This window comes from Galleria mellonella, unplaced genomic scaffold (assembly GCF_026898425.1).
Source record: "Galleria mellonella isolate WM207_F2 unplaced genomic scaffold, CSIRO_AGI_GalMel_v1 utg90, whole genome shotgun sequence".
Lineage (NCBI taxonomy): Eukaryota > Metazoa > Arthropoda > Insecta > Lepidoptera > Pyralidae > Galleria > Galleria mellonella.
This window is the reverse complement of record NW_026442172.1, coordinates 867,009-880,127: the sequence shown is the minus strand read 5'-3', so window position 1 is coordinate 880,127 and position 13,119 is coordinate 867,009. Positions and strand designations below refer to the sequence as shown.

The window sequence follows — 13,119 nt, the reverse complement described above, 5'->3', positions numbered from 1 at the left end:
CAAAGTTGGTTTGTGATGGAGAATAAAAATGAGATTTCAAATAATAATTATATTGTAGCTACATTAATTAAGATATTTCAGAACATATCTACCTCACAGTTGTTCATATTCTCTGTTACTATTTACAGAACTTAGGATATAATAAAATTTAATTAAAAAAAAACTATATTTTTATTTAGTTTTTTTTTTTTTAATTAAATTTTGCATGACGATAATCTATGCCGATCGCTATTATTGTTCTTAATATAACTTTTTGCCATTGTTAACACGATGGTACATAGATACTTTTTCTTTGGTTTGCTTTTAAAAGCAATTTTCAAGCTAATTTTAATCTATGGTAAAGAAGTATTTTTTTTTTTAATAGATGAAAATGTAGTCTGTCGAACGAGGAATGTGTTAACCTAATTCCTTGTTCTTGGAACGTAGTGGTTACAAGTGGTTGTAGAAACTACTTGCTTGTTAGACATATTCTCTGTAATCTGTATTACTCTGTTGTATTAAGTATTCTAGTCTAAATAAAATTACTTTTGGATATGAAAATTTAATTGTTATATTTTTATTTGTTGTTTTAATACTTTAATTACGGGTGAAAAAATACTAATATGAATTATATGTTGATTGTAAGCGTTTTCTTCGCGTTATTTTTATGGAAGGAAGCATATTGTAAGTATCAATATTTCTGATTGAGATTTCTTTCAAGGTAAAGTGAGAGTTAACTATATGAACAATGAATTTTTATTAATAATATAATTATAATAATAATATAATTAAATATGTCAGTACTCTTATGATCTCATGATACGTAATTAAGGAAATGAAGCATAATAAACAAATACAAGAGAATGAACTTATATTTTTGTTTTATTTTGAACTGGTATCTGTAACAAAAGCTGTCGTTTCAGTAAGATAATTATAGAATTGAGTTCTCTTATCACTAGTAGAAACCTTTATCCAATAGCAGGGCATTTATAGAAATCATCACCTGGTGCATTTATTATGATGGGCAAATTAATCTAATTCCATTTTCATTTATCATCTCTAACTGTTACCCTGCCATAATATGCCGATAGTTCAGGCAGATATAAGTTTCGTTTTCATGTCATAAAAAAGTAGTGGGACATTGATGGAAGGGATTAATGGGAACTAGTAAGATTTGCTTATTTTTTATTTTTGGTTATTACATTGTTAGATATGTATAATCTTATATAATATTTTTCCTTTCCAGACAATAATAGAAGATACCAGTAGAATAAAAAAATTGTATTTTGAAATATATAACTATTTAATAATTGTATATTATATTCCAGGTTTAAATAAGAGATGTATAAAATGCAGATCAAGAGGTGAATTGGGTTCCTGCGGAGACCCTTTCCCGTTCAATGTAACAGAACCAGAGGCTGAGTTTGGTATTCATGTGATGGCCTGCCCCTCAGGGTGGTGTGCCAAGATGCTTGAAGGTGTTAGCGGTGCTCTGCGATCAGATGGTATATAATAATTATATATATATATATATATATATTGTTAGGTTTTATAAATGGGACAACACTGTAAACATATCTGGGGGAAAGGGATTATTATGCAGGGAGAGTTAATGTGGACTACCAGCCCCAAAGTTAATAATATACCCTGTCTGGCCTACCTCCACATGGTCTCCCTTGTATACCATTGATTTTTTTTTATAAAGGAATTAAGATTTAGAAAATTTTTGATATGTTTTGGATGTCATGATAATCCCCTCTTTTTATATGCCCATTTAATAGTTATAATAAAAAGTAGTTAAAATTTTTCTAATTCTTGTACCCCTGATGCTACAATAGTACCGTAAAATTGTTACATTACGAAAATAGTGTGACTTATGAAAAAATATCAAAATTAAATAACCCTATTCTATGGACACATTAAAGTGGGGTTATTGTAACATCATACAATTCACCATGCTTCAACTCACACCTTTTTTATTGCCATAAATATGAAATATTTATTTATTATGTCAAAATGCAGATAATTATCTGATATAATATGATACATGTGTAATTTTAGCTTTTTTTCTTCAAACTAGAACTACAATCTTGTAACCTAGTTTAAGTTTCATATGTACAGTGTAAATATTTATTTTATATATTGTAATTTTAGATTATGGAGCAGCGACCGAACGAATGTGTCTTCAGAGACCACCAAGTGATTATGAAGAAAGATGTGCATATACTATGTGGAATCACAAAAAAGTTTATATGTGCTTTTGCAATGGTGATCTCTGCAATTCTGCATCTAAAGTTAATGTACTTAGTTATATTAATTTAGTAACAATTTTTTATACACTATACAATTGCTTATAGGACAAAAATGCAATATGCATAAAATATCATAGAAATGTGATATGAATTTATATTAGATAGATTGTTTATTCTATTTAATTTTGTAACTCCGTCCATGTTTTTAAAGCTCTTTATAATGTCACTAAATAATGTTTTTTTTTTTCATTTTGTACCTACTATTTGTGTATGAAATATATTGTAAAAGTTAAGAAATATTGTATTGTATTATAATTTTTATATTTAATTTATGTGTAGCTCTAATATTATGATCCTATTAGAGAAAACAATCTCAAATAATAATACTCTGATAAGAAAATGACTTTTTTTATCTTAATGATTTTAGTTATTATTACTGAGTTGATTGAGATAATAAATTTGTTCTTAATAGTTATAATTATTTACAGTTCAATGTAATCTCGTTTTTTTCTCAATAAATTTTCGTTTTAAATACCTATATATAATTTATCGATGTATACAATATCTAAAGGAACAACAAACTAAGACGAAATAACATATTTCTACATATTTGAATGAAATTGAATGTAATTCTGGACATCATTTTCTTAAAGTTTTTGTATTATGTTTCTTTGTCTTTACTCATATTTCTAAAATATAGGTTTATATTATACCTTATTTTGTTTATAAATAAGTATTTTATGAAGTCTTCCATTATTTTTATTTCTCAAAAGTTTGCTGGGAAAATGTTTTTTAATAATCGTTGAGTCTGCTTTATGCAGTTTGTATAAACTATTCTATTGTAGTTATTATATCAGTCGTTAACTGTCACGTTTTGAACATAGACATTTCTTATAAGGGGGGAGAGGTGCCAGTTGTTGCCATGCTTGTAGGTAAGTTGGCAACCACAGACTTTGGCGATGTGTTAAGAGGGGCCCTGCTTCATCCCTCGACCTTTGTCGCCTCTTACGACAACCATGAAAAATAAAGGCGTGATTCATTCTATGCCCGGTCTACACGGTACATATTAGCAATTATATATTTTATTAAAGTTCAATACACTTGGTTTAAATTAAAATTGTATAATTCCATTATCTAATATTATATTGCTATAAGCTCTGTTACCTGTACCTGTATGTTGTCATGTATATACTTAATAGACTGTCTCTTATGTATTTAATTAATGTATAAATAAAAAAATAAAAAAGTCTGATTTAAAATCTTAAATTGATAACAAGATATATTAATATTTTAAAATTGTTTATCAAGGTGCTCAAATGTATATTCTATTGAACTTAGTAATATTATTATGATTATTTTCTAAAGTTTGTCTACAGTATTTAACAAATAATATATCACTAGCTATGTAAACAAGTAAAAGGGATGGTTTCAGTATGGGTAAAATACAAGATAAATTATTAAATAAATATCTTATGAAAATAAAATTTTGAATACCCAGCATATCTTGTCTATTATAGACAATAGAATAATAGGTGTAATTGTTTATCTATAATGTGAATCTTCATGATGTAATTGTCACTGCCTTTTTATTGTTCTATAGATTAATAATGTTTTATTTTTTAAGAGATTTGCTACTAAAAAGGAAGAGATTCTTAATATGTTACACTAAATTTTATTACGATTGATTATTTCTCTTGCATAATAATGCAGTTGGTTGCGTGTATCTGTTAAAGTTTGATGAAAGCGTGTAATTGAAAGAGATATTACATGGAAGTAAATCCCTAATTTTGTCATAATTAAAGTCGATGTCTTTTTGTGGAACAAGACTATATTACGTTATAATTTGATATTCGATACATCATAGATTTTTCTACAAATATAATATTGAATGTAATTTTGTTTAATGAAAAGATTTAAATGTGTTGCGAAATTTTTATTATCGAAATTTAATAACGTAATATTATGACTTTAAATAGATTTTAATGTAATGAGTATTTTTTACAACTTTATACAAATATAATGTTATACTTTTGTAACATTTGTTTTATTTTATGCGCTACGGTCGATTAAATGGCCAAGTATGACGTATGCTACCGAGCCGATGGGGTTGTAGTTTATTGTTGATCCTCAACTGTTGATTGGCGAGTAAAGATTCGATGTGGGGGATATCATGGAAGTATAGGTGTCCGTGAAGGTATGCTTTCTCCACTGCAGCGATTGCATCCGTGCCCTCTAGTAGGTACGGGTCCAGTGGTTCCGGTTCTGTGAATAACATTACGTGGTAATATTTTTTAGTCAACTCGTTAAATGTTACAAATATTAGTATATCTAAAGCCAAAATTTGTATGTGTTAGGTTTCCATAGTAATTTACCAAATCGAGTTAGATATAATTAATAAATAGAATATTGTAACTCAAGCAAGGACCATTCAAAACTTTATCTATTTGTAGTTTAACAGGACTAAGTAGATGACTTCGTTGGGCCTACCTGTATTAAGTAAATTTGCAAAAGGTCTCAAAATTTACTTATTAAGTTGATTTCCATTTTTATTATATGTATACTGTTTTTTTTTTAAGTCCCAACCTAATAATTAATTTACCTGACGTTACCTCACCGGTGTCGGTGCGTCTCCCGAAGTTTGTTCCGAAACGAGGAGGGCTAATGGGTGGAAGGTATAAACCTTCAGGCCATAGAGATTCTGGGTCAGGTGAATCTACTTTGTAAGGCGATGGGGGCAGCACTGGTATAGAAACCTCTGTGGAAGAAATATTATTTTATACTACTGGGCAAATAGACGGTCGTCCTTGATGGAAAGTGGCAGCTGTCTGATAAAGATTTAACTGTATTGCATATGTGGCATAATGGCGGGGCATTATTAGAGAACAAAGTGATGAGTTTAAAGTCGGGTCAGTTGACTCATTGAATTTACTAAGAATTGTTTTATTTATTTTGAACTTATTATTATACTTATTACACCATTTATAAAAATAATAAGTATCCAAAATGATTTCCAATACAGTAGATGATTTTCAAAGCAGTACAAAGGTCGATCTAATAGGGTATATTGCTAGCAATAGCGACTACTTACATTACTTACAATCTCTTCTTCTCTTATAGAGCATACTGTGCCATCAATGAAACGTGCAAGGACCTTACCTACCTAATTTTATTCTACGCGTAATTTCAAAATATTTTAATCTAAATTGGTTAGTTATAATTTGATATTTAAATTAAAAGTCTTCTAAAGTAATGACCATATTCATTCAAGCACTTCTAATTTACTTGCCACCATGTGGTTATTCATCTAATGTACATATGACCGCACGAAACCTTGCTTGACCGATGTGTAGACTGTATAATTTAGGTACATTGTACAAATTCTATCTTCTTTGAATCCTCCGACTATGAAGGTCGGCTGCTCTAACGGGATCTGTCATTGTCCTTTGCAAGATGAAATAATACATCTGCACTCGTTATAATGTGTGTATATGTTATAGTTAATTATAAACTTTCGCGTTGTTTACACATATTTTTAAATACACAATAGGGACTTAACGTGATGAAAAAACTTATCAGTTAAATAGTACCTACATACCTGCTTTTATATTTTCCTGCTTTAATATTTTATATTTACCTGTAAAAAGATTTTTCATCGCTTAAAGTCACAATTGTGTGTTTAAAAATACGCTGTTGCCACTCGAAGGTTACGGAGCCATGTTTTACAAAATTTTTGTAGATAATAATTTCCTATGTAAAATTAATAAACAAATAGCATTGGAGATATTATTTAACGTTTCCTTATCCGTTACTAAGCAAAACTTGTACTGTGATTACTACTTAGAAAAAGTAACTAAACTTAAATATTTTTTGTAGATAAATATATACATTTTATACATAGTAAACACCCAAACTAATACAAACAGACATGAATACAAATGTTTGTATTGCGCGAGGATTGAACCCGTGACCATCGGAAGGTCAGGCAGTGTTTTAAATCGCTACACCACCAAGGTCGTCTTCAATTAATTTATGTGAGTGTCGATAAGTTTGTAGTTTTAACATTCTACTAAAGGGAACTAGCAGCTTTATTAATATATTGTTCTCATGGATACCTATTGCTAGCAATCAAGCCTACTTTCACAACTTCCCTCTTGAAAACCATCGTAGTAAATTAATTGTGAATTTCTTAGGATGCGACGGAGTGATACTGATTAGTGTATACCAATAGTGGTAGTACATGAAGGATTAATTAATACCCCTTGTCATTCACTTTGGCGTATGTAAGATTATTTTCCACGGGGAGCCTGGTCTGGCCTAGCAAACACACTGTTGTAAGGCTTATTTAAAGGGCTGGGAGGCGTGCCCACCCTAGGATACTAGAACCTGGGGTGGACACGCCCTCCCACCCCTTTAAATACGCCTATAGTCATCCATTAAAAATATAACGTCACTCTTTTATTGAGTAATATCTATTAGATCTTAGGTAGAGGTTCTTATAATTGGTCATGCTTATGAAAAAAATTCCTACATAGGTATTATAGAATCAAAATTAAACAAACTACCTATTTTACCTAATAACTACCTAATTTATTTATATATCAGTTTAATAACGATTGCCATAAATGAAGTCCTACTAGGTAAAATCAAATTTTAGAGAGAAATCAAGAGACAAATATGGCTGGGCTGGGCAGCTTTTGGTGAAACTTTGCCAGGTTTTTTCGTCATCTCCATTACAAAGCTTAAAGATGAAAGTCTATAGCCAGTATTACCTACCGCCCATGACATACGGCATGGATACGTGGACTCTTACGATATAACTAGTCCACTAATTGACAGTAACTCAGCAAGCTGTAGAAAGAGCTATGACTGGAGTTTCTCAAAGGTATCGAATCCGAAATAAAGTAATTCGCCAGAGGACCAAAATTACCGACATAGTTCAGTGAATTTGCAAACTGATGTGGTTTTGCAGGATGGTAAAAACTGTAAACGAAAAGCTAAGATCGTGCTCAGTGGCGTGATTTGGGAGACGTCCATGCCCAGCAGTGGACAGCAGTAGATTGAATATGATGAATACTCAATTAATTTATGTAACTATCTTCTTTTAATTAAATAAATATGTTCATGTTCATTGACATGACATTTGCAGACTGTTGTCGTTATGGTGATCTTGACAATTAGTCGACAGTATAAAAGGAAAATAAATTTGCGTTCACAGATACGTAGTATGTATAATATTATAGGTACTTCGGCCGTGTGGTCCCGGCATAGAATAAGCCACACCTTCTTTTTCTGTGAGTGTTGTAACAGGCGACTAAGGGAACTTAATGGTCGAGGAATGGGCAACAGCGTTCCTCTTAAAACATCACCAAAGCCTAACTGAGGTTACTTACCCGATTGCTAAGCATGGCAACTACTGGCAAACCCCCTTCAAGGGGAAGGCCTATGTTTAGTAGTGGGCAGTTAACGGTTGATATCATCACTGTTACCATAGATATCTACTGTCATAGAGGATGTCTATTAGGTAAAGAAACATATTTATCAGGCTCTCCTGTTAACCTTCTATTGGAAAATAATAGCTAGTAACAAACTAGACGATTGATTACACTGTAAGTACATAGGTAAAAACTGCTATTATTTTTAGATTAAAGACTTCCTTTCTAAGTAATTACAGTTTAATGTGTCTATATTGCGGGTTATATCTATAGGTAGTTAGAGGTTCTTACAATCAAATGCGGAAGTTAATATGATGATATTAGATCTTTCATCTTGCTATGTATCGAACTACCTGTATTATGTACGATTCGTGTTTCAACTGTGAAGCAGTTGTGTTTGCATAGTTGTGTTTCGGTTTGAAGGGTGGGATATGACGTGAATTTACAAGGTGCAGAGGAATAACATCTGAGTCCTCAGGAATGGCAACTCATGGGGGGTATCATGGGCGAAACAGTATGTGTGTGTACTGTTATGTCCATGGTACTGCTTATGTTTATAGGTGACGGTTACCACTTTCCATCAGGTAGGCCGTCAGCTTGTTTGCCATTCTAAGTTGTATAAAAAAAATTAGAAATTCATACTTGTATAGAGGCTAACTTTATCCCGTGCCAGTAATATTGATAGCCTATAATCATAACAAATTAGCTATCACATGCAAAATATTTTTTTTTAATCTGATTGATAGTTTCAGAGATTAGCGCGTTCAACCAAATAAACTTTTTTTATATAGATATTTATGTATCTATCCATGAAATTTTCTAGAGTTTTATTTGAATTATGCACTCCTATATTTTTTGTAAAATTATTTGATACCTACCCATAAAGGAATTGTATTGCCATGGTATTTGGTTAATGGTAGCCCGTGGTACTTCTTCCTCAGTGAAAGGTATTGTTGGCCGCTCTCTTGAATAACCTCTTCCTTGCATTTGTGGCAACGATGATTGCCCTAGAATATATATAAAAAAGAATTTAATAAACTGATTAAATAAATAATTTTTGAATTTACAATATTTCTGCGATAGGTTAAGTACCTACTTAGCTAGCGTAGAATTTTTTTGCTTTATCTACTTATTTAGGCGTGGCGTAAATGTATTTGGGGGAAAAGAGAATTGTTAGTCAAGGTGTAAGGTCGAACATAGAGTTCGACCACCTCCAGGAAATTGTGATTAATGTATTTATCAGGATAGCCCACCTGACCTGACTTTATTCTCACCTATCCCTCATTGGCACTCCTACCATTGTAAACTAACAGTACATACATAGGCGAGGTTACTTTTCAATTTTCATCCATAAAAAGCCTTCACCAGTCCACCTTGACTGTTTAAAAGTATGAAACAAGAAATAGGTACTTACAGCCACTGCGGAGGTTTCTACTGAACGATTTCTTAGATTGGTATTGGTTGTTTCTTTTTTCATTTATGGACAAAGGGTCACCTACTCCATGACTAAAACTGCGAGTAGGGGTGTTCACTGTCACGTGCGAAGAGAACTGCGTTCCGGCCAGCACTTGTGTTGATATGTGTACAGTATACAGTACTAAACTGCATAGACTCTTGAGTGTTTTGCTTGTCGATTTCTGAAAGTTGAAAGTGCACGGTTGTTAGACGAGTTAGTGAGGTATAGCAATATTCCATTGTTAAAAATCCATTGGCAACGAAATAAATAAAATTTGTTGTTTTTACGTTTTATTTTACGTAATTTTACAACAAAAAGCGGGTAGGTAGATAAGTATACTTTATTTAGTGACAGAGTAATAACACAATGTGTTATCACAATTTTCATCCCCAGTGTATTGTTAGAGTTGTCTAGAAAACAAAGGAAATTATCCCAGTGACTGCGCAATAGAAGTAACACTATGTTAAGCCGCCTAGCTTGTGTGGTAATACTTGCCCAACTATGCCCCTTGTATTCTACCCCTAAACTACACACAATAGGTATTCCGCCTCCAATATTAAATAGCAAGTATAGGATGTCTAAACAGATCTCTAATTAAAAAAAAATACTTGGCCAATGTCTTCCTTTGTAAGTATTATTGTTAGCAAAATTGGTCAATCTCTACGAAGTCTCCCTTATAAATCATCGTCATTAATCTTGGTGAATTAATTATGTGTGTATACCAATATTGCTGTGTGCTCCCGGCATAGAATAGGCCACCCCTTCCTTTGCTGTGGGTATAATAAGAGGCGACTAAGGGAGGGCGACGAATGGGAAGCAGCATCTCTCTTAAAATATATCCAAAGTCTTACTGCGGTTACCAATCCGCCTGCTAAGCGTGACAACTACTGGCAAACCCCCAAGGGAGTGACTTATGTTCAGCAGTGTACAGTTAAAGGCTGATATGATACATCATCATAGCGTAGACACTACCAATAGCGTAGACAGTTAGTATTCCATTAGCATTCCATTAAAAAAATTATCCTTCTGTTATGAGGAGAAATGCCATTTGTGATTGTCCGTGTCCAGCAGTGTTTTTTTTTTATACAACTTAGAATGGCAAACAAGCTGACGGCCTACCTGATGGAAAGTGGTAACGGTTGCCTATAGACATGAGCAGTACCATGGACATAACAGAGTATACTGCTTCATCCATGATACCCCCCATGCGTTGCCATTCCTGAGGACTCAGGTGTTATTCTTCTGTACCCAGTAAATTCACGCCATATCCCACCCTTCAAACCGAAACACAGCCATGCAAACACAACTGCTTCACGGTTGAAACACGAATGGGACAGTGTATTGATAATGGAGTGTTACTCGTATGTTATGGTAAGATCTTTATCTATTTGTACTTATGTAAGTAGTTATAGGTACAAACACTTGTTAGTGCCTATAACTATTTACATAGACTGTATTCTATAGAAAATACCTTCCTGTATACCTATACAGGTATAAGTATATAGGTTGGTATCTATATAATTGAGATAATATATTATCAGCTATATAACAAACTATTCCGATTAATTAAAAGAATTAGCAATTTTCAAATAAAAATAAATTTTGGTACTAGTCTAATAAATTTGTATTCAAGAAAATAATAAATTCTATCTCGGCGGTTATGATATCAAGCAAGAAACAGCTGTTGCATGCCAGCGGTGTTGATTGCATCACTGGTCTAAAATGAAAATTTTAATAGCTATTCTTTAAGTGTGCCTACCTATTAAAAAAATTTGCTTCTGGATTTAAACAGTCGTGTAGGAAGGGGATAAAATTACGAATTTTATAAAATAATGATAATCTATTATGATTAATAAATTACTAGTACGAAGGCAAAATTCGTAAAATAAAATTCTTTAAAGTCCAATGAAAATGCCAATAATCATATAAATAGATAGGTTGATTTCGACACATGTTGTATTTTTTTTTTGGAATTTTTTGTAAAACATGAACTGGGTTTAAAGTGATTGATATTGGTTGACAAAAAGCAACCGATTTTTAAAGCTAAAATCTCAATAAAATATTGGCTTTGTCCGCTCTTGAACTTTGTGTAGGTAAGTGGTTATTTTTAATAATTTTGAACAATTTGTGGAGATTGGCAATAATTAAGCCCTGCCAATTTTGAAATCTGTGTAGCCCTAGACTTAAAGTCGCAATACTCAAATAAGTAAGTGGTGCTAAGAAAGTGTGATCTCGAGATCATGTGACTACAATTACTTTCACTGTACCTGTGAGGCAGAAACATGTATTATTTAACAGTGTACTCGTATAATCGGCTTGAATTACATTCGACTTGTTTTAGCTTAATTGAAAAGACATAGGCAATTTACTTCATGATGTGTATTTAAAATGTGACATGAATTTTAAATTATAAAATGAGACTAGGAAAAATAATTTTTAAGACAATAATCGTCTTGAAAATTATTTTTAGAAGGAATTTTTAAAATAGAGTTTACATAAGAATTTGTTTTGTGTTACAGACATTAAATACACCTTGATTATAGTTATGGCTTAACTTTGCAAGTTTGTATTGAATAAAAAGGCTTTTAAAATTCTCAATGTCTTATTTAGTATGTAAGAAGGATATCTAAATAGTATCACTAAAATATTAAACGGGTAACAGTCTCCGCTGATATTCGTGCAAAGATAAGCTAATCACAATATTTACAATGTGTAACAATTACTTTTTTGCACAAATTAAAGAATAATACAAATTAAATATACATTATAAATTATTCGGTATATGTTTATTAGAGATGTTCTACATTTCTAGTCAAAGGCTTGTATTCTAATATAGTAGATAATGAATCTAGTTCTTAACATGTGATATCAGATCAGATAGATGTAAATATTTTTGATACATTTATACTTAATTTGGCTTTTAATCAAGCTTACAGTCTGCCTGTTGGTTATGAGTGACGAAAGCTTATTAAGACTTCAGTCGCTGTTCTTGATTCTTGTAACATAAAAATCCTGAGACACACTACACATGTAATATTTTACTGCCATAAATATTCCTTTCAAATATAACAACTGTAGGTAAACAAGTTCTATATCTGAAAGCAATAATCATGCAGACGTCTTTATAGAGTTTTGTTAAAGTAATACGAAACAATAACAAATTAATAAGTTTTTGTAAACATATGTATTTGGTTTTAGTTGTCATATACAAACTATTGGATCAACTATACATACCAAGTAAGTAGGCTTAAAATTCTGCTATATAAACAAAAGCTAAATACTAATTATTTTAATAAATATGTTATACGAAGTCTAAAAGAATGTGAATAAAAAATTATCAGTATACATAATAACATTGCAGATTAATCGCGAATGAGTACCTACTAATAGCAAACAACAATTGTACATTTTAAGCTACATTATTGTCGGTCCATTTAGTGCGGCATGCTCTCACGCAAGTTGCAACACAATGTCGTCTCAATTGGACCCTGCCAGTCGGTGGCGAAACGATGAGTACGCTGTGGATGGCACGTGGGACTTGCCACTCAATGGTGGTGTGGTGAAGAGCGTGAGTAGAATACCATTTAAACTAAACGTTAAACTAAACAGAACTAACGAGTATTTTTAGGGATCAACAAAAATAGGTACTGTAGCTGATGCATAAAGGAGCGAAGCAAACTTACATTTGCAAGTATAGTAACGTTACTGTCCTATGGTTGATCTTTAAATATGACAATAATAGTAGTTTGTACTAGAAAATAATAATTTTGAGTTTAGGTACCATCCAAATGTTGATAATTGGTAATAACGGAAGAAACCACAAATATAGACAAGAAGAAACAAATGCCTTTCTTTTATGACAAAATAATAATAATATGTAAGAGATAAGAATTCACGTATTTGTTGAATTCTTACGTACATAATATGTCTAGACCTAGACTAAAAAAACAAACAAGGTTATTTATAAAAAATGTACGTATATATTGTACGGGGATTGAAT

General features: G+C 31.8%; 2 protein-coding genes across 3 annotated transcripts in view; one reads left to right on the top strand and one right to left on the bottom strand.

Moving 5' to 3' along the window:
• Window positions 1–378: 378 nt before the first annotated feature.
• On the top strand, window positions 379–3,662 carry LOC113523287 (uncharacterized). Its single transcript, XM_026909179.3, has 3 exons — window positions 379–663; window positions 1,308–1,484; window positions 2,134–3,662. Exons 1-3 carry the CDS (start codon window positions 603–605, stop codon window positions 2,334–2,336), a joined length of 441 nt encoding a protein of 146 aa, XP_026764980.1. The 5' UTR covers window positions 379–602; the 3' UTR covers window positions 2,337–3,662.
• A 194-nt stretch (window positions 3,663–3,856) lies between these two features.
• The window catches only part of LOC113523550 (uncharacterized), a 31,796-nt gene continuing 22,533 nt past the window's right edge, over window positions 3,857–13,119 (bottom strand). For both annotated transcript variants that reach the window (XM_031907387.2, XM_052902314.1), the window contains exons 2-5: window positions 9,078–9,300; window positions 8,542–8,670; window positions 4,831–4,986; window positions 3,857–4,493 (exon numbers count right to left, since the gene is read on the bottom strand). In XM_031907387.2, coding sequence (XP_031763247.1) covers window positions 4,288–4,493; window positions 4,831–4,986; window positions 8,542–8,670; window positions 9,078–9,300 — 714 coding nt within the window. In that variant the 3' untranslated portion in view covers window positions 3,857–4,287. The remainder of the gene's footprint in view (window positions 4,494–4,830; window positions 4,987–8,541; window positions 8,671–9,077; window positions 9,301–13,119) is intronic.